This window comes from Hippocampus comes, unplaced genomic scaffold (assembly GCF_001891065.2).
Source record: "Hippocampus comes isolate QL1 unplaced genomic scaffold, H_comes_QL1_v1.1 scaffold122, whole genome shotgun sequence".
In the NCBI taxonomy this organism is placed as follows: domain Eukaryota; kingdom Metazoa; phylum Chordata; class Actinopteri; order Syngnathiformes; family Syngnathidae; genus Hippocampus; species Hippocampus comes.
This window is the reverse complement of record NW_017842059.1, coordinates 1,759,846-1,780,235: the sequence shown is the minus strand read 5'-3', so window position 1 is coordinate 1,780,235 and position 20,390 is coordinate 1,759,846. Positions and strand designations below refer to the sequence as shown.

Here is a 20,390-nt window from a genome sequence, read left to right as displayed (position 1 = left end):
GAGTACTGCTGCAGCCGCATTCTTTCTGGGACTTCATCTTTGAATATTCAAATCACTTGCAATCGTACAACAAAGCATGTCCAACGTAATTGTCTCTGGCGAGATAATTCAAGTATTCTTCTTCTTAATTAAATTATTACTGCAGTACTCATGCAGCTCTGTTGAGAAAGCGACTTCAGAGAGACGAATCCCTAAAATACCCGCAGTGTGCAGTTTGCTGAACGAGGGCCCAGCTGACTTCTGGAGCACACTTTGTTGCCGTCGAGTGTGGGGGAGCATCTGCTGGTAACGGTTTTGCTGAGCAGATGTTAGACTGACCACATGCCCAACAATCGTTGGAGCCTTGAAGTGGGGGCCCGTGCACTGGAGCCACGCGACTGCCAGGCGAATGCTGGGTCGTGGGAACAGAAGACCAACAAAGGCTTGTATTCATGCAAAACTAATCAGCATGAGGAGAGTAATGACCCCCCCCCCCCAAAAAAAAGAGTGGACGGTGAGGCTGAGGAGGAGGAGGAGGAGGAGCCTCTGGCAAGGTGAAGCACGATCTGTCAGCTTCATCTCGAATTACTTCTTGAAGTGCCAACAGACTGAACTAATTCACTTATTAATTCAGTGTAATTGTGTGTTGAATAAAAAAAAAAATCTGAGTTCAAAGGAAGGAGGCCACGCCCCTTGATGGCAGCAGTACACCACGTTTCATTAAAATCAAAATTTGCTTCGTTAAAATTTCCAGATTTTTGGGGGGATTTCCACCTGACTCCTACACCAAAATTATAGAGTAAAGATGATAATAATATTATGGGCGATGCAGGGGAGACATGTTGGTGCATCCGCCTCACAGCGAAGAGGGCGTGGGTTCGATTCCGGCCCCAGCCCTCCTGTGTGGAATTTGCATGTTCTTGCATGTGCCAGTGTGAGTTTTCTCTGGGCAGAGAGACTGAAGGCTCTGTCCTTGACGATGGTCAGATTGGAAGAATGAACGGAGAGGTGACAAGAGCAAGGTTATTCATGGCCTTGAAGGTGCAAATCAGTATTTTGTATTGAATGCGGTATAGCAGACAAGGAGCCATTGGTGTTGTTGAAAGACTGGAGTGATGTTGTGGGTGAAGGGGGTGTGTCCAAGAGCAGTGATTCTCAAGTGGTGGGTCGGGACACCAAAGTGGGTCACGTTTTGAGTGGGTTGTGAACCGGTAGTCAACATTTGCAGGGTCTCAGTTACAACAATTCAGACATACAACATTTGGTTGTCACAGTCACAATGTTAAGAATACATTTTGTGTTTGCCCTTGTCATGGTCATCATCAGTGTCGTAAGGTGCTCTGAAAGGCACCTTTGGACATGTAGTCTATGTATGTGTAGCTATTATGGTTTCTTAATTGCTGTCAGCATCTATTCAAATGGGTCATGACTTCGTGACAAAATAAAAATGCAGGGCCCCACGTGGCAACAATTGAGAAGCAATGTCCAAGAGTCTTGAGTCCCGGTGATGTCACGAGATCGCAAAGAAAACATGGACTGAGTCTTTAATCAGAAGGACATGCTCAATATATTTAAGCAGAATGGGTTGATGATCACACAGAAAGGGCCTTCCTGAAGTGGGAAAACCACAGATTTCTGATCATATTTAAGTTACGGCGACGGTAGTCGAGTGGTTAGCACGTTGACTGCACAGTGCAGAGGTGCAGGGTTCAATTCCGGCTCCGTCCTTCCTGTGTGTAGTTTGCATGTTCTCCTTGTGTCTGCGTGGGTTTTCTCCAGGTACTCCGGTTTCCTCCCACATTCCACAAACATTCGTGGCAGGTTAATGGAACTCTCGAAATTGTTCTTAGGTGTGATTGTGAGAGCAAATGATTGTTTGTCTCTGTGTGCCCTGTGATTGGTTCAGTGTTTTACCTTGCCTCCTACCTGAAGATTCCTGGGATGGGCTCCAGCACGCCCTGCGACCTTTGTGAGGATAAGCGGATCAGAAAATGGATGGGTGGCTGGATAATAATAACTTTGAATTGAATTTGACTTTTATTTGGTCTCCCGTAGGAGAAACTTGTCTCGGAGGACAGTTAGGTGATCATTTCTGACAAATAATTTTCTCGACACTTTTTATGGAACTGTTTAATGTTTTAATAAATAAATAGATACGCGTATTAGAAAATGGTTGGTTGGATAACTAAATATGCAAGAAACGCATTGAGTCGGGCTCCAGCACCCCTAAAATAGGCCGCGGCGACTTGATGACGGGTTAAGCGCGCTCCCTAGCGGACGTATAATCACAATGACTGCACCTGATCAGACGCCCAGAGGGGGCGCGAGAGACACGGGACGGTGACAGTGGCGCTTCTGCTCATGTTCGCAGCCAGATAACAGCGACCGAGGGGATCTGGCAAACTGTGGCTTCACATTAACAACTATCTACAGTACGAACAAGCGGGGAGACGACGCAGGAAAACAAAGCACTTTTTGTTCTTAGTTAGGCCTGCGTTGCCTTTAACCGACGTGACGAATTGGGGGAAACGAGTGAAAACGCCGTTCACGAGGTAATCTGCTGCATTTCCAGTGTTCCCACTTTTTGGAGATGATGTTGTGCGACTACCTAATTTAACAGTTGAAGCCCCAAAAGGTATTATCCCTTTAAAAACGTTTGAGCATTGCTGACATTTGCCTTGATGACGTCGTGAGTGTTGTAGCACATCTTTAGCATGCTGTTGTTGATGTCAAGCACGGGCTTGATTGTGCAAGCTGTCGCGATCAGCCTTTGCCAGGCCTGACCATGCTAAGCTACCACGATCAACCACCGTTTTATTGTTGACTTACAGCGCGGAATTACTATCCAACTACGTATTTGAACAACCGTTGATCTTCTACACTCCAAAGGAGTAAAGGAGCTGATATGTTTTGGAATCGGGAGGTCTGTCACAGCCCCGACAACACGCTGCAACGAACACACACGTATCCACTCCTAAGCCAGCGGTTTGGGGAGCAGTGATTGAAGCGTAATAGGCCGCATTGCCTCGCAAAGAGATTCCCACTTTGTTGCCAAATCAGTACTCGTAGCACTATGGGACACACATGTTCTACGGCGTGTCTTGTGTTTGCCACGCGACGAATAAATGAGCGTTGTGCCAGGCTGGCGCAAAGTTGGCAGGCTTGAGCTCATCACAAAGCAGGCATGGTTGAACACAGATGGGAGGTGCTCGGCGTCATGTTACCAACTGCTAAATGGGCCGTTAGCTTTCAGTTATGATTGCACCCCCCTTGTTTTTAATCAACGTTTTCAGCGAAAAGCGCCAAGCAAGTAAATGACCTTAATAACAAATTGGAGTACGACAAATTGATCACAGGGGATGTACTCCAACGTTGTTTGGAGGACTGCGACGCACCTTACAGGGGTGTTTTAATAGTGTGCTACCTCATTTTTTCAAACGTTAATATCTCTATTATGATGCAGTGCAGTAATACACAAAAGCAAACGAAAGTCAAACTATTGTTTAAATCAGTACAGCTCAGACAATTGGCGACGCCTCATGTGTTAGATCCCACAGCAGTTCAGGTGTGCAGCACCGCTCACTCCTTTGCAGTGTTGGTGTGATCTTTCATGACCAACACTTTGTCTTATTGTATTACTATTAGAAATGTTTTCCTCATGTGAATAGTTTTGAGTAGTAATGTTTGATCACTCCAACATGCCAGGAGCAGTCATTGCAGCAGCAGCTGATGGAACCTGCCATATGTGATGCCTTCCTATTTGCGTCACTGATACTGAAGCAGGTCAGGAGCAGAAAGGCTGCCTGCGGGATATGTTAACAAGCATTAGTCGGGGTGAAAGACGGATTTGGCCACCTGGCAAACTTGAGGTGTTTCCAGATTATTAAGGATGTAATATTAAGCAACCTTCTCATGCTAGCTGTGTGTGTAAATATGAATATGAATGGTTGCAGTTTCAATCCTTGATACGGATATTAGTGTTGGTACAAAACGTGTGTGTGTGTGTGTGTGTGTGTGTGTGTGTGTGTGTGTGTGTGTGTGTGTGTGTGTGTGTGTGTGGACGGGGGTGTTGTCTATATTGTTAATAAACATCTTTTATGCTACATACACATACGGACTCATGAAGGAGTGGGAGATTCAGTGTGGTCATCCAGAACCACGAATTTCTAGTTCCGGTGATTCTCCGCGAGAGTGACATAGACCTTGAGACTGCTATGAGTCATGCTGTGACGCAAACTTCATATTGGTTGTTGTTATCTTACTTTTCACTGAGCCTGGGATTATCTCTTATGGCCACCCAAGAGGCTCTTTTTAAAATGACAACAAAGATATGGGTTGCCATCTGCTGAAAATGTTTGTCTGGAGCGAGTCTAAAGTAACTGGGTGGGTCAGGGGCTCGTGTAGATAAGAGACCTTGTTTTGCAGCTCAAGTTAACTAGCAGCAGTGAGATAAGGTTGTCAACAGCTGGTTGTTTCTTGGAACACAGATATTGACACAATTAACAGGACTGAGAATTGTAATTGTTTTCATTGAATATGTGTGTTAGATTAAAATAAATTGTGAGTCTGTTTACATTGATGTGGTTCTTATTACATGCACGGTTGATTAAAAATTCGAAACATTCATGTTGTCTTGTGGATAGTTGACTTGAGGGTCTGGAGCCAGGAATGGCTAACAACAGCATGGAAGTGGCCAACTTGAAATTATTAATTACAGTCAGTGATTTGTATCAGGTCAAAATCTATCTTGAAATTATTTTTTCTAATTGCGCTAAAAAAAAGTATCGTGTGTCTGTTGTAGTAGCATGATGGAGAATGGACACGTGTTTATCGCTTCGTATGTTCAAAATGATCACTTTTCAGGAGACCCCATAACGGCATTTTTAGGTGTGCATCGTTTATGGTTTTCATTTAGTTTGTCTGTTTTCAAATTTCTCAAAGCAGTATGTCGATAGTACGGATAACCATGATAATTTGGGTCACTATAATTGTAATGACAGTTTCATTTTCAGGCTTCAGATTGCGTGACCAGGTCAGCTGCAGCAACCTTTTTCTATGTTTAGGTTTATGCGTTTCTTAAAATGGGTGGGAGAGCTTGTGCACATCTGTATCGCTTATGTCAACACAAGTATTTCTTGAAATCACCCTGACAAGATTGAACTAGTATTCGGGATCGAGGAGGAGTTTAGAACTTCAACACTGCTTGTTTTTGCCTCTTGACACCTGATGCAGCTTTTTGGAAATCACGGGAACAATGCTGATTTTCGATGTGCCATCAGGAAAAGCTGTTTCAGTATGCCATTGAATCCGATGAATAAAGGCTGTTGCCGGTCATAACTTTGGACACACTTTCATTATGATGCAAGAGCAGTTTTTGAAATGGTGTACACATGGTATGCTGATGTTCTTCGGTTTGTGCATACTTACCGACTTGTTCTTTATCTACTGTTACCATATTTTGTCAGCCTCCGCGCTAACATGTCCGCTGTCACGTCCGCATGGAATAATTTGAGAGAGTCACCTCTTGTGTATCATCCTTTCATTGACTGACACACGGATTTGCAATTATCTTGAACTTGTTCGAACTCGTCACGGGCAGAAAGCTACTTTCCCGCTGTATAAATTCCTGTTCCATCCTTATATTTGATAACTCAGGTGGACTGCGCGCTGCCCAATTTGTCGTGGTAACCCACCGCCATGCCGTTCCCCTTTGGCAAGTCCCACAAGTCGCCGACGGACATCGTCAAGAACCTAAAGGACAGCATGACAGTGCTTGAAAAGCATGACATCTCTGACAAAAAGGCCGAGAAGGTAGGCTGAATCTCACAAAATTGCTTGTGGGCTGAGACAGTACTTTCTTGGATCATGTCGGAATGAATTCAGCATTCACGTGTGTCTACTTCCATCAGGCCACGGAAGAGGTGTCAAAGAGCCTGGTGGCCATGAAGGAAATCCTGTACGGGACTAATGAGAAAGAGCCCCAGACGGAAGCAGTGGCCCAACTGGCTCAGGAGCTTTACAACAGCGGTTTGCTCAGCACGCTGATAGCCGACCTGCAGCTCATTGACTTTGAGGTAAAAGCTTATTGACGAAGAAGACAAGCAAAATAACAAAGTACCCATCTTAAGAGAAAATTACTATGTATCAGACATAAAGGGTGCCAAAATGTATTCTATCCCACCCGGGTGACGTCCACGGGATATTTAGGATCAGTCACCCGCCATATAGATTTATTTTTTTGTAGAAGGCAGGTTATACTTTTAGTTTGATCACATTCAAAGTAGAAATACTTGGGATCCCCAACATGATATCAGCGGTATCGCTTCACTTACTTCAAGTTCAATCATTCTTCCTCATATTTGCACCATTGAGAAGAATAACAGTTTGATCTTCACTGAACCGGAAATATCAGTAGTGTGCGGTACTGGTGAAAACGAGGAGTGGAGTTACAAAACTGCCTATTCTCTGCAAAATAGTGACCGGATTCAAAGAATAGAAACAGATAAATAAACGCTGGGAAAAAAAATCAGACCTTGGAAGAATGGTGGTGTGATTGGACTTGACCCCGTACATGAAGAAGTTGATCTTGTGACGTACTGAATAATTTGGAAACAGGCCATGACATCGTAATTTTCTGTATTTTTACCAGACTGAGTTTTTAGTTTCGGAAATGTGTTATGGAAGTGTGTCTTCAATATGCGGTTGTTTTTATCAGACATTCACATCTTTGTTGTTTCACACACAGGGCAAGAAAGATGTAGCTCAGATCTTCAACAACATCTTGAGACGTCAGATTGGCACTCGGACACCGACGGTGGAGTACCTCTGTACCCAGCAGAATATACTCTTCATGTTACTAAAAGGGTAAGGAAACATTTTTTTGCATCTTGAAGTAGGTGCCGGGCTGATAATTGGCCACCTCAATTCTATTCCTCATATCATTCTTGTTCCAGTCACACTTGTGCAACGATACTCTGCTGTGTGTGTGTGTGTGTGTGTGTTTGTGTGTGGGCTTTATACTAGAGTTGTTCAGTGGACCTGTTGTTGTGCTGTGCAGGTACGAGTGTCCAGAGATTGCCCTAAACTGTGGAATCATGTTGAGGGAGTGCATCCGACACGAACCCCTAGCCAAAATCACACTGTGGTCGGAGCAGTTTTATGACTTTTTCCGATACGTGGAGATGTCCACATTTGACATTGCCTCAGACGCTTTCGCCACTTTCAAAGTAAGGAGACTGTATTGTGATACCGCACACCGACAGGCATCTTATCGTGTCCTCATGTTTTTCTACATGAAGTAATTTTGAGTTATTGAAGATTGCCCATATGAAGGCCAAAGTGTTAGGTACAATAGAGGCATTTGTAATTTCATTTAAAGGTAATTTTTTTTCAATTGTCAGTTAACATTATTGTGTGCCATTTACACACTTATTTAGATCCTTTTTTCTTTTTGTGAGGTGACGTCACCATTTTAATGGGACCGTGAGCATCACTTTTGGGTAGAGCAGCTATGCGCTCAAATTGTATTTTTATTCACATGCATTGGAAAGCATGAGAAAATCTGTCTGTCCATTTACTGGTCTTCTCACTTGCACAACTATTGTACTGTAACTTAAAAAATATACCTTCCAATTCAGGGTTCTCGAGTCTGGATATTTAATTCTTATCTGTTCTTTGGTGTTTTTGTTCTACCTGTCCGGTCAGAGAATATGGGAGCAGACATTGCCATGACCAAGTCTAAATTTGCTGTGAATTTGATTGTAGGACCTCCTTACAAGACACAAGCTACTGAGCGCAGAGTTTCTGGAGCAACATTATGACAGAGTAAGTGCGCAGAGTATGCCTGTGTGGTTGTGAGGTGTGACATTGATCCACGTAAATTGTGCTTCGAGGGACTAAATGATGCACTTTTAATGCTCAAGTTTGAATTCTTGAACATTTTTGTATTTTTTATTTATTTTTTTTTATCAGACATACTGTACAGTATTTCTGTTAGGGCTGTGTTAAGCCATTTTTTGGTGAAACTGTTCCCAGTGAGATCATCGGCTTGTGTTCTGTTTCTTTTTCTGTAGTTCTTTAGTGAATACGAGAAGCTACTCCACTCTGAAAACTATGTGACAAAAAGGCAGTCCCTCAAGGTAAGAGCGAGAAGCATTTGTAAATGTGTCAAGAATCCCCCCATGAGCACCATCTAGTGGCGAACCATTCCCATTGTTTGTGTGATGGACTGTCGTCCGTTTTGTCACTCTCGACGTTTAACAGTTACTGGGAGAGTTGCTCCTTGACCGGCACAACTTCAGCATCATGACGAAGTACATCAGCAAGCCCGAAAATCTGAAACTCATGATGAATTTGCTACGTGACAAGAGCCGCAACATTCAGTTTGAGGCGTTTCATGTTTTTAAGGTAAAGGAAACGAAAAACCACCTGCTCAGGCAACACCATCTTATGTCTACTATGTCACAATCTCGTAGGAAATAATTTATAACACCACGCAGTACATTACAGAATATTTTTTTCTGATATGTTTTTCTTAAAAAAAAAAAAAAAAAGACAGATCCCTCCACCGTCCTTACATACAGCACGTGTGTTCCATATGACATATGGTGGGTACCACACTTGGCCCACATTTGAACATGTGCTTTTCTGCTTCTCGTGTCAGGTGTTTGTGGCCAACCCGAATAAGACGCAGCCCATCCTGGACATCTTATTGAAGAACCAGGCCAAGCTCATCGAGTTCCTCAGCAAGTTCCAGAATGACAGAACGGAGGATGAACAGTTCAATGATGAAAAGACCTACCTGGTCAAACAAATCCGGGACCTCAAGAGGCCTGCCCCGCAGGAGGCTTGAGGCAGGGTGCCAAGGACAACGAGGGGGGCGGGGCCATCATGTCTTGACCGCTTAACACCTGCCTAACGGACCCATCGGCTGCTGCTGTTCTGCTTTCTGAACAAAAATTTCGGAAGCAAACTTAAAAACAACAACAACAAAAAACATACGCATTTCAAGTTGTTGGGAAGTTGCTAGCCCATTAAGTGAACATTTTGGGGAGGGGTTTCATCCCAGAGTCTTTGTTCAAAAGAAAACAGTAGACGCTGCTGCTTTCATGCACCTTGAACCACATATGGTCCAATAACACACGAGTCCATCGTAAACAAAAGTCATTGAACCATAACTTGAGACACACATAGGAAGTCAAGATTTCAATCCTACTGAAGACTCATTAGAGGTGTAACGCCTCCAGCTTCATACGCACATCCTGCAAGATTATGGCCTCCAACCTTTGTGATGGAAGCGGTACGAGAAACAGGGTTGTTTTCTGCATGCCTCGGAAGCTGACAGATGGTCCGTCTGCACCTGTTGGCGGCGCCGCCGTGGCCCGGCCAGAGTGGCTGCCATGCTCAGTGGTCAGACTGACATGCACATGCGTCAATGCCTTCATACAATGCGATGTGTGGGGTGAACTCCCAAATGCCAGGCCACCCGCTAGTCTTGACCTCCTGTGTGCTGTGTTAAATGACCCAGCACGGAAAATACTCGGGCGAAGGAAGAGAGATGTAACTTTTGAACGCCCAAAAGCCCTCTCTGTATTCTTTTCTTGAATGGGGAGAATGTACATAGGCCTTTTTTTTTTTTTGGTATGTAGATTTTGTTTAACCTTAACATAGGAATATAATATTGGTCTTTACCTTAAACATAACGTTCATGGTATTCAAATGACTATCTAAACCCAAAGCAAGACTGGTGTCAATTGTTTTTACATTTCATTTTACTTCTGAAATGGTTGCTGAGTTTCTTGTATGTCACCTAAAGGGCAGCTCCCAGTTTGCTACCCGACATTGATATAATGTACAAAGAGGGAACGTGGAAGTATGACTATCATTGCTGGTTGGGTGGCTCTAGCATCACTTCTGAATAGGAAAGGAAGGTTGAGATCAGTGGAGCTTTAATTACAAGCCAATCGCCCGCTTAGTAACTCACTGCAAATTGGAGGTGAGGACCCCAGGAGATCCCCACTTCTCAATAGCAGTGATTTTGTATTTCCCGCTTCATTCTGAGCTATTGGCGTGTTTCTTGGGAAGTGCGTCTGTGGTAAACTCAGCAGGACCTTGGTAGCTTTCCTATTTCCTGTAAAGAGTTTTTTTTTAAATGGCTGGATAAATCCAGTACAATTATGAGTGTTAAGCAGTTGTGGCTAGGACACTGGGTGTGATGGTTTGTCCTCATGGTACTTAGGCAGACCTATGAACAGAATTGCAGTGAGTTGACAACGGTAGTCCACATTCTGGAAACTATTTATAGTTCAAACAGTTAATAAATACCTGTAGTGCAGGCAACAGCACTGCTCAGAGCCCAGCCCCTCCATGCACATTGAGCATGCATGTTCCTACACTGGCTGTGCATGATGCTCTTCAAATGGCGTTGTACTGGAGTTGTTACTTTAACAGCCTTGAAATATCACGTTGAACTCAGCTTGTATGCAGCTTTTGACACCAATTTCAGCGTAAAACATTCGGGTGCTTTCGGAAGTGTCAAAGTCCTGAGCCGAATAAGAATAAAGAAATAAAGTTTGAAATTAAATGTTTTTTTTTTTTTTTTGGGTGGGGGTGTGTTCATGCAGTCGAGATATAAATATGAGCATTTCATTGTTATGCTATGTCGAGCGCCAAGATGGTACTTCAGCATTCCCAATTGTCGCAGCAATGCATATGCAGTTACCGCCAAACTGCACTTAATATATTTCATTTGTTTTATGTCTTTGTTCTAGAGGTGTTAAGCATGCACATGCAGTTATGTAATTATGACTCCGATTGCGTTGGTGTACTTCAGTGATAGACTCCTGCTGAAGTTGTATTGGACCGTATTACATTGTGCAAGTGGACACAATGGTCAAAGTGTAGTTCCAGAGGGTAGAGTTTCAAAATGAGGTCAGCTGTTTTAAACTAGAGTTGAGGCTCTAAAGTAGTTTTTATATATTTGTTTTTAACCTGGGTTATATTGAAATGACAGATTTCAGAAGTGTAGTATTTTGAAATGCAACATCATTATGAAAATGGTGTAGTGTCCACCAAAACTGCACTGGTTATGGGATAACAAAGGGCTATTTTTTTTTTCTCAACGATTTAAAAAAATAATTAAACAAAAGTAAATGCTTTCATTTATGCAGATTTACAGTTCCCTTTCTACCGGTAATTAAATTTAAGAAAATTTGCATGTGCAATCCTCTAGAGTTTGCATTTAGTACAGTAGAGGAACGTAATAAGACCCGGTAGAAGTGCATCGAAGCCATATTGGCCATCTAGTGGTCAATAGTGATGTTACAATTTCAAACTATAAAGTGGGTCCCTGCTATTCGTGGCAAATAGTGACCGGGCTGACCTGCAAATAGCGGGAATACGTGTGCAGAGAAATGATTAATCAAGAGGCCACTTCGTGTGGTCGTGGGCTGGATTAAGCTATTAAATAAATTTGGATGTTGTCAGTTCCTGTGATGATTGAAATGTGATCACAACCGTACAGTGGGACAAAGAACGAGAACAGTGCCCTTGTCAAGGGCCCTTTAAGAATGAAGGATGGGGGGGGGAAGATAGTGCCCTTGTCAAGGGCCCTTTAAGAATGAAGGATAAGGGGGGGAAGAGCCCACTTCCGGTAGAGAGCAACAAACAGAAAGCAGTTTAGCGGTGAGAACGTGGCCCGTCTGAAAGGTGAAGGTTTTATTTGTGACCAGTTATTCGACACGATCTGTAGAGCAGGCACACACAATTGACCTAAAACACACCGAAACATGGTGAAGATCACTTTCCAGCCTGTCGCGGAGCAGAAAGAAGATAAACAGAACAATGGCGACAAGACGGAAATCCTCATTCCCCACCCGACGGTGAGTTCAGTTTCCTTTTGGTTATTTGTTTTGTTTTGAATCGTATCTCTTCTGTTGTTATAAATGTTGCTTGTTGTTTTATTATAACCCGGGGTGACTGTGCGTCGTGTACATCCACGCCAATGTGAAGCCTGACATGTCACATTATCGCCATTTGTTTAACTACAAAACCAGCCTGTGCTGTTATGGCTTCCTCTTACAATGCGTTCATTTTAGCCTCCATTGAACTTAGTGTAAACCCATCCGCGGTAGATTTTTATGCAGAGGACAACACGCAAAGCCGGTACTGTATGGCGATATTGCAGTCGATGTATATATCTGTGTGTTGAAGTCTGTCGCGATTTGCGAGAATTTACCCCAAAAAGTACATGGAATTGCACCCCATTCGCTTCTGCAGGATAGGAGAAATGCACCAGGTTTTGCTGACAAAATGGCAGATGGGGCTGCCTGCGGGATCGTATTAAAAGTGTTCACAGGAGAGTGAGCGGTGCAGTCATCAGCTCACGATGCGTATGGTAGAATCCCTAAATAGGAAGGTGACGATGGACAGGGAATATTGAGAAACTGTAGCGCTTTGTGTGCATTCCTGACTCGGAAATGTGCTTTCGAGAGACAAGCGGGGGAGACACGGGCTTCGTGGTGCGTCACGCTTTCAGCCGGTGTGAAATAAAAGCCTCCGTCTAGTGTGGGATGAGAGAACACAAAGAGCTGCGTGGAACAGAATGTGTTCACACATGCACCGTTGTGTCCTTGTCCTCACGCGCCCATGCAATTTCCGCAAATGTTCCCGTTCACTGTCATAACATTCGGGAAATTACGTAGGGAGCGCTGCACATCTTGTCAAAGGCTTACGCAAAGTCAATTCGAGTCTTGACAAGAAAACAAGAGAAACTTGAAGTCTGTCGCGATTTGCGAGAATTTACCCCAAAAAGTACATGGAATTGCACCCCATTCGCTTCTGCAGGATAGGAGAAATGCACCAGGTTTTGCTGACAAAATGGCAGATGGGGCTGCCTGCGGGATCGTATTAAAAGTGTTCACAGGAGAGTGAGCGGTGCAGTCATCAGCTCACGATGCGTATGGTAGAATCCCTAAATAGGAAGGTGACGATGGACAGGGAATATTGAGAAACTGTAGCGCTTTGTGTGCATTCCTGACTCGGAAATGTGCTTTCGAGAGACAAGCGGGGGAGACACGGGCTTCGTGGTGCGTCACGCTTTCAGCCGGTGTGAAATAAAAGCCTCCGTCTAGTGTGGGATGAGAGAACACAAAGAGCTGCGTGGAACAGAAGGTGTTCACACATGCACCGTTGTGTCCTTGTCCTCACGCGCCCATGCAATTTCCGCAAATGTTCCCGTTCACTGTCATAACATTCGGGAAATTACGTAGGGAGCGCTGCACATCTTGTCAAAGGCTTACGCAAAGTCAATTCGAGTCTTGACAAGAAAACAAGAGAAACAAAACCAGTTAAATGTTTGTATTCGTTGTTTATTTAGATTTTTTAAAAATCAAGATTGTGCACATTTTACCTGGTTTCACGATTTGGGAATTTGTTTTTAGATATGTGTTTAGCTGTCTTCTCAGTGTTAGTTCTGAAACGTTAGTGCAAAAGAGTTGGTGGCTACTACATCGTAGAGCTTGGACTCCGACCCAAAAGCTGCATTTGCCATTCATTTACCTTTTAACAAGCGCGTCCTGAATCAACTCAAATGGGTTACTACAGTATTTGTACTTGTGCAGAAAAAACACGTCGTCCCAAAAAATAAAAATAAAATGATATCGTAATGTTAAATGGAGTATCGTATTTTCATGAACAGCTGGGGAAGTTCACAGTGAAACACGCAAAGTTCCCCCTCGTCATTGTCAGTCAGTCTCGTGACTGTGCGGCACCTCAGAAATGATTTCGGCTTTTTCGAAAGCTCGAACATCAGTGCAAACAGGCACGTTAGCCTAAGCACCCATAATTCATAATCCAGAGTTTAAAATAATTTACTTTCACCCCTGGGATCCCTCGCCATACACTGGCCAATGGCAAAACCAAGGGTATAGAGGGCTCCGTCCTTTTAGCAATTACCCACAATGCACTACCGGCGGCCATATTGGAGGGCTGTTATAAACAAGCCATACACGAAGTCTATTCGTGTATGGCTCTCTATTAGCCCTCAATTCTTTTGGAACAATTTTAAATCCATCCACTTGCTTTGCACCCGCTGTTAGCTAGTGTCATTTTCGTATTTCCTTTCCCTTTCTAGGACGGCGTGAGCGACCAACGGCGAATAAACAAACGTGTTGTGACCCTGTGAAACGTTATCAGTTGCGGCCCAAATACTGTTCCAATGGAAAGTACAAATAAACTCAGAACACACGGAATAATAAGATGTTCTTGTCAGCTCCCTTAAAACAGGGAGGCGTCGGTTGAATTACTTGTGAAAGTTTGGCTAGGGAAAACATTCCAAGGTGTATTTCGGGCTGCGATGAGGGAAACACATCAGTTACAGAAGGAAGATAAGTACACAACTGTTTCAATTTACAAGGAGCAATCTCGCACACGTTTTTAGGGAGTCTGTACTTGCCGAGTTCATGACGCACTACTCTGCACTCTTCAGATTGCGAAACGGCCACTGGAAACCACGCACCAGTTTGTTAGCATTGCTGTTTTGGCGTAGTTACAGGCAACAGTAACCCTTTTTGTTCTCATTAGAGTTTATTGGTCGCTCGCTACTTGGCCTGATTCATTCTACAAGGCTACGATACATCGCTCATACTGAGAGATGAGTGTTGCCGCCCAAATATTCCTTATTGAGAATCCACTATGCCCCGTTCTGACTCAAATCCGAAAATTCAGATTCAGCGTTTCGTTTTTAACGGCCAGTTCACTTCTCTATTGGGCTCATCACCGATTCGTGGACAGCTCTCAAGGCTACGATACATCGCTCATACTGAGAGATGAGTGTTGCCGCCCAAATATTCCTTATTGAGAATCCACTATGCCCCGTTCTGACTCAAATCCGAAAATTCAGATTCAGCGTTTCGTTTTTAACGGCCAGTTCACTTCTCTATTGGGCTCATCACCGATTCGTGGACAGCTCTACTACATAGTGACACACCGCAAAAAAAAAAAAAAAGATGGGTGCAAGTGGTGCTCGCAGATGGGCTGTGAGACTGGAGGCGTCAATGCTGGATTCACACCATCGTGTCTCATCTTGAGTATCTCTTTGCCAAGTACTCTCATCATTTCCTCTGGTCCTTGCAAAATTAGTAATCCTATATTAGAAACAGCAAAAATAACTTTTTTTTACTAAAAGTTACTAGTTACCTACATAGAGTGTAATATTCCAAACACTTCTCGCAGTGTACAGTAACTGTAGCCCAAAGCAATCTACAATAACTGTTAAATTAATCTTAACTGTAAATTTCGGAGACTCGTAGAACATCGCTTTAAGGAAATAAAACAAAGAAGACTCTCACTTAAACAGTTCTCAAAATAAGAGCCGAGTGTGCTTGTTTCAAGTTATTTGTCACTCCCCAGTTGAAGTTTGCTGTAAAACTGACAAATAAAATACAAGGGAATCAAACATACTTTTGAAAAGTAAAATGTTCAACCACACCATCTAATTTTATCCTTTGAAAGTCTGCTTGCGTGATAGTAACATAATGTGAAACAGTGTGGATGGGCTAAAAGAAATTGGCATTGATGTTACGGAAATTACAAACTTTCAAACTAGAGCTGCCTACAGCTGTCAAATATTTTTACCTGCATATGTTATCCCTGCTCTGCTTTGTGGGAATGTCTGTTACTAAAGCTTAGTAGGGAACCTGCTCTGCCTCTTTTTGCTTTTAATCACAGTGCACTAATATCCAACGGAGCTCGCTGTTTCGGCCCAATGACGTACTACACAAGAGTGCCTTTTACGTCAAGCGCGGTAGATCGCGGACTGGTCCCAAGTCGATCGCGAGGGGTGTAGAGGAGAGAAAAAAAACCCAAACGTTTTCTTACAAACAACTGACAGTTTTTAGAAATACTGTATAGAACATTTTGTCGCCATCGGTAGTCGTCCACTGGTGTCAGTGAAGTTCAGTGAGATGGAAAGTGTTTGATGGAAGGTAGCAGTTTCAATATGTGTGTTTCCCAGGAGGAGGAGGATGACCCCGTCCTACCTTTGTGGCGGCCCAAGAAGTCTCCACTCAACGGGATGTGCTGCCTGACGTTTGGCCTGGTTGTCTTCATGGCCGGTCTGGTCCTCTCCTCCATCTATGTGTACCGCTACTACTTCATACCTCACGTAAGGCCGCCGATTTGTCTAATGTTACTGCAAAATGTGCATTTCAAAACCGGGGAGTGAAACATGTTTTTGTTTTTTTGTTTTGTTTTGTTTTAAATGTCAGAGTAAGTTTGATCAACTATGAGAACAATTTCTGGCATTGTGTGCTTGAAAACAGGCCCCAGAGGAGAACTTGTTCCATTGCAAGGTGGTTTACGAGGACTCTGTGTACGCACCGCTGCGTGGGCGACAGGAATTGGCAGAAAACGTTGGCATCTACTTGGCCGACAACTATGAGAAGATCACCGTGCCCGTGCCTCATTTTGGAGGCAGTGATCCGGCTGACATCATCCACGATTTTCACAGAGTGAGCCAACGTACTTTGTATTTGATTTGCAGAGATGTAAATTTTATCCACGTTTCACCCCATAAGGCACATTTTGTACGGACTAGTTCATGGGGATCCAGGATGTTATCATCTTGTTCGCCTTTACTTTGTCCTTTGAGGCACATTCCTCCTCAAATTTTGAAGCGTTTCCAAAATCCAGTCATACCTCGGTTTTCGACCATAATCCGTTCCAGAAGGCTGTTCGAAAACCGATTTGTTCGAAATCCGAAACTATTTTATTACTGTGCAGAAATAACAAAAAAGTCAGATTTGCGTAAATCACAACAAACACGTCTGCTCAAAATGAACTCTACACGAGGAAGCGTCACTTCCTCGTGTAAGGAAGCAGAGAGGAGTCGAGTGGCATATTCGGGTTTGCTCAGGTTGGTCGACAACCGGTTTTCGGTCGTAATCTGAGGTGTAAAAATCTCGAATTTTCTGGTCGCAATCCGATTTGGTCGATAACAGAGACGTTCGAAAACCGAGGTATGACTGTATTTGAAATGGTATCTTCCGCTGTATAATAATTTTGGAGTTGTAAACATTCTTCACATACATGCGACATTTCCAGAGGCCTGCTGCTAGCATGTCCCAAATAACATCTGACTTGAAATCTTTTAGAATCTTCTTTTTAAAGCGATTTATTCTGTCATCTTCATCTGCAACAAGCGTCTGTGTTTTGTAGGGACTGACCGCTTACCATGATATTGCCCTGGACAAGTGCTACGTCATCGAGCTCAACACCACCATTGTGATGCCCCCGCGCAACCTTTGGGAGCTGCTCATCAACGTCAAGGTAATGCAACCGAAAAAAAAAAAAAAAGATGGGTGCAAGTGATGCTCGCAGATGGGCTGTGAGACTGGAGGCGTCAATGCTGGATTCACACCATCGTGTCTCATCTTGAGTATCTCTTTGCCAAGTACTCTCATCATTTCCTCTGGTCCTTGCAAAATTAGTAATCCTATATTAGAAACAGCAAAAAAAACATTTGCTACTAAAAGTTACTAGTAACCTGTTGTTTAATTTTTAGTAATAACCCTTACGATATTACACCGCTAGGGGGCAGTGTTGCCTCGACGAAGGGGATATAGAGCACGGGTTTTTGGGGAACGGGAAGAGTGACACAGGGATTGACAGCGGTTGTACAGGTGCAAAATTAGTAATCCTATATTAGAAACAGCAAAAATAACTTTTTTTTACTAAAAGTTACTAGTTACCTACATAGAGTGTAATATTCCAAACACTTCTCGCAGTGTACAGTAACTGTAGCCCAAAGCAATCTACAATAACTGTTAAATTAATCTTAACTGTAAATTTCGGAGACTCGTAGAACATCGCTTTAAGGAAATAAAACAAAGAAGACTCTCACTTAAACAGTTCTCAAAATAAGAGCGGAGTGTGCTTGTTTCAAGTTATTTGTCACTCCCCAGTTGAAGTTTGCTGTAAAACTGACAAATAAAATACAAGGGAATCAAACATACTTTTGAAAAGTAAAATGTTCAACCACACCATCTAATTTTATCCTTTGAAAGTCTGCTTGCGTGATACTAACATAATGTGAAACAGTGTGGATGGGCTAAAAGAAATTGGCATTGATGTTACGGAAATTACAAACTTTCAAACTAGAGCTGCCTACAGCTGTCAAATATTTTTACCTGCATATGTTATCCCTGCTCTGCTTTGTGGGAATGTCTGTTACTAAAGCTTAGTAGGGAACCTGCTCTGCCTCTTTTTGCTTTTAATCACAGTGCACTAATATCCAACGGAGCTCGCTGTTTCGGCCCAATGACGTACTACACAAGAGTGCCTTTTACGTCAAGCGCGGTAGATCGCGGACTGGTCCCAAGTCGATCGCGAGGGGTGTAGAGGAGAGAAAAAAAACCCAAACGTTTTCTTACAAACAACTGACAGTTTTTAGAAATACTGTATAGAACATTTTGTCGCCATCGGTAGTCGTCCACTGGTGTCAGTGAAGTTCAGTGAGATGGAAAGTGTTTGATGGAAGGTAGCAGTTTCAATATGTGTGTTTCCCAGGAGGAGGAGGATGACCCCGTCCTACCTTTGTGGCGGCCCAAGAAGTCTCCACTCAACGGGATGTGCTGCCTGACGTTTGGCCTGGTTGTCTTCATGGCCGGTCTGGTCCTCTCCTCCATCTATGTGTACCGCTACTACTTCATACCTCACGTAAGGCCGCCGATTTGTCTAATGTTACTGCAAAATGTGCATTTCAAAACCGGGGAGTGAAACATGTTTTTGTTTTTTTGTTTTGTTTTGTTTTAAATGTCAGAGTAAGTTTGATCAACTATGAGAACAATTTCTGGCATTGTGTGCTTGAAAACAGGCCCCAGAGGAGAACTTGTTCCATTGCAAGGTGGTTTACGAGGACTCTGTGTACGCACCGCTGCGTGGGCGACAGGAATTGGCAGAAAACGTTGGCATCTACTTGGCCGACAACTATGAGAAGATCACCGTGCCCGTGCCTCATTTTGGAGGCAGTGATCCGGCTGACATCATCCACGATTTTCACAGAGTGAGCCAACGTACTTTGTATTTGATTTGCAGAGATGTAAATTTTATCCACGTTTCACCCCATAAGGCACATTTTGTACGGACTAGTTCATGGGGATCCAGGATGTTATCATCTTGTTCGCCTTTACTTTGTCCTTTGAGGCACATTCCTCCTCAAATTTTGAAGCGTTTCCAAAATCCAGTCATACCTCGGTTTTCGACCATAATCCGTTCCAGAAGGCTGTTCGAAAACCGATTTGTTCGAAATCCGAAACTATTTTATTACTGTGCAGAAATAACAAAAAAGTCAGATTTGCGTAAATCACAACAAACACGTCTGCTCAAAATGAACTCTACACGAGGAAGCGTCACTTCCTCGTGTAAGGAAGCAGAGAGGAGTCGAGTGGCATATTCGGGTTTGCTCAGGTTGGTCGACAACCGGTTTTCGGTCGTAATCTGAGGTGTAAAAATCTCGAATTTTCTGGTCGCAATCCGATTTGGTCGATAACAGAGACGTTCGAAAACCGAGGTATGACTGTATTTGAAATGGTATCTTCCGCTGTATAATAATTTTGGAGTTGTAAACATTCTTCACATACATGCGACATTTCCAGAGGCCTGCTGCTAGCATGTCCCAAATAACATCTGACTTGAAATCTTTTAGAATCTTCTTTTTAAAGCGATTTATTCTGTCATCTTCATCTGCAACAAGCGTCTGTGTTTTGTAGGGACTGACCGCTTACCATGATATTGCCCTGGACAAGTGCTACGTCATCGAGCTCAACACCACCATTGTGATGCCCCCGCGCAACCTTTGGGAGCTGCTCATCAACGTCAAGGTAATGCATTCATTGTTTCCATGCTCAAAGTCACCAGGTATGTTATGTTTAATATTTGCATTATTTATGTATTGCTTAATTCTGTCGTCCCGCCCGGCTGTGGACCCAAGTGATGTTATTTCATACATGGCAATTTTCCGCGGATCCGCGGAAATCCGCCGTTTTATTTCTTAAATTGATCATTTTTGTGAATCGTCTAAATCCGTTGAGAAAAATTTAGGGGCGGTCAGATACCTTATCGTCGAGTTTTCACGAGCTCTCCCGAACAGTCTCTCTGTTTTCCGTTTGTAAACAGCCCTGGGATTGGACGTGTATGAAAGCTTAAACTAATCAGATCATTGAAGGCATTATTTGTTGCGGGAGTCTTAGCTCGATTATATACGGCCCAGCGATTGGTTAACTACAAGCGATTGGACCAATCAAATTGCATGTAACATATTGTTTTACCTGATTCATGGCGGCCTCTTCGTCTCGCAAATTCATTGTTCTCGGATCGTTTTGAGCGGAATTATGAAATTTTTGACGAAAGATCAG

The 20,390-nt window shown here is 43.3% G+C and overlaps 2 protein-coding genes across 4 annotated transcripts in view; both read left to right on the top strand.

The window, feature by feature from the left end:
* The first annotated feature begins 2,306 nt into the window (after positions 1–2,306).
* Positions 2,307–10,561, top strand: cab39 (calcium binding protein 39). Of its 3 annotated transcripts, XR_002167204.1 has the most exons (10): positions 2,307–2,531; positions 5,635–5,790; positions 5,889–6,053; positions 6,725–6,843; positions 7,037–7,205; positions 7,744–7,803; positions 8,052–8,117; positions 8,242–8,385; positions 8,642–9,908; positions 9,990–10,561. XR_002167204.1 is itself a non-coding variant. In XM_019861539.1 (9 exons), the coding sequence occupies exons 2-9, from the start codon at positions 5,677–5,679 to the stop codon at positions 8,828–8,830; spliced, it is 1,026 nt and encodes a 341-aa protein (XP_019717098.1). In that variant the 5' UTR covers positions 2,307–2,531; positions 5,635–5,676; the 3' UTR covers positions 8,831–10,561. The 3 variants fall into 3 exon arrangements, 2 of the variants coding, with proteins under 2 accessions (XP_019717098.1, XP_019717099.1); XM_019861539.1 differs by having other exon boundaries at positions 8,642–10,561; XM_019861540.1 differs by having other exon boundaries at positions 2,521–2,614; positions 8,642–10,561.
* A 1,056-nt stretch (positions 10,562–11,617) lies between these two features.
* LOC109510701 (integral membrane protein 2C-like) overlaps positions 11,618–20,390 on the top strand; it is a 14,170-nt gene continuing 5,397 nt past the window's right edge. Inside the window, exons 1-7 of the mRNA XM_019861192.1 lie at positions 11,618–11,858; positions 15,992–16,141; positions 16,299–16,487; positions 17,194–17,304; positions 18,502–18,693; positions 18,851–19,039; positions 19,746–19,856. Coding sequence (XP_019716751.1) covers positions 11,766–11,858; positions 15,992–16,141; positions 16,299–16,487; positions 17,194–17,304; positions 18,502–18,693; positions 18,851–19,039; positions 19,746–19,856 — 1,035 coding nt within the window. The 5' untranslated portion in view covers positions 11,618–11,765. The remainder of the gene's footprint in view (positions 11,859–15,991; positions 16,142–16,298; positions 16,488–17,193; positions 17,305–18,501; positions 18,694–18,850; positions 19,040–19,745; positions 19,857–20,390) is intronic.

Coding starts and splice junctions, on each gene's coding strand:
- cab39 (XM_019861539.1), top strand. CDS start 5,677: ATGCCGTTCCCCTTTGGCAAGTCCCACAAGTCGCCGACGGACATCGTC. Junction 6,054..6,724: donor TGCAGCTCATTGACTTTGAG/GTAAAAGCTTAT, acceptor TTTCACACACAG/GGCAAGAAAGATGTAGCTCA. Junction 7,804..8,051: donor TGGAGCAACATTATGACAGA/GTAAGTGCGCAG, acceptor CTTTTTCTGTAG/TTCTTTAGTGAATACGAGAA.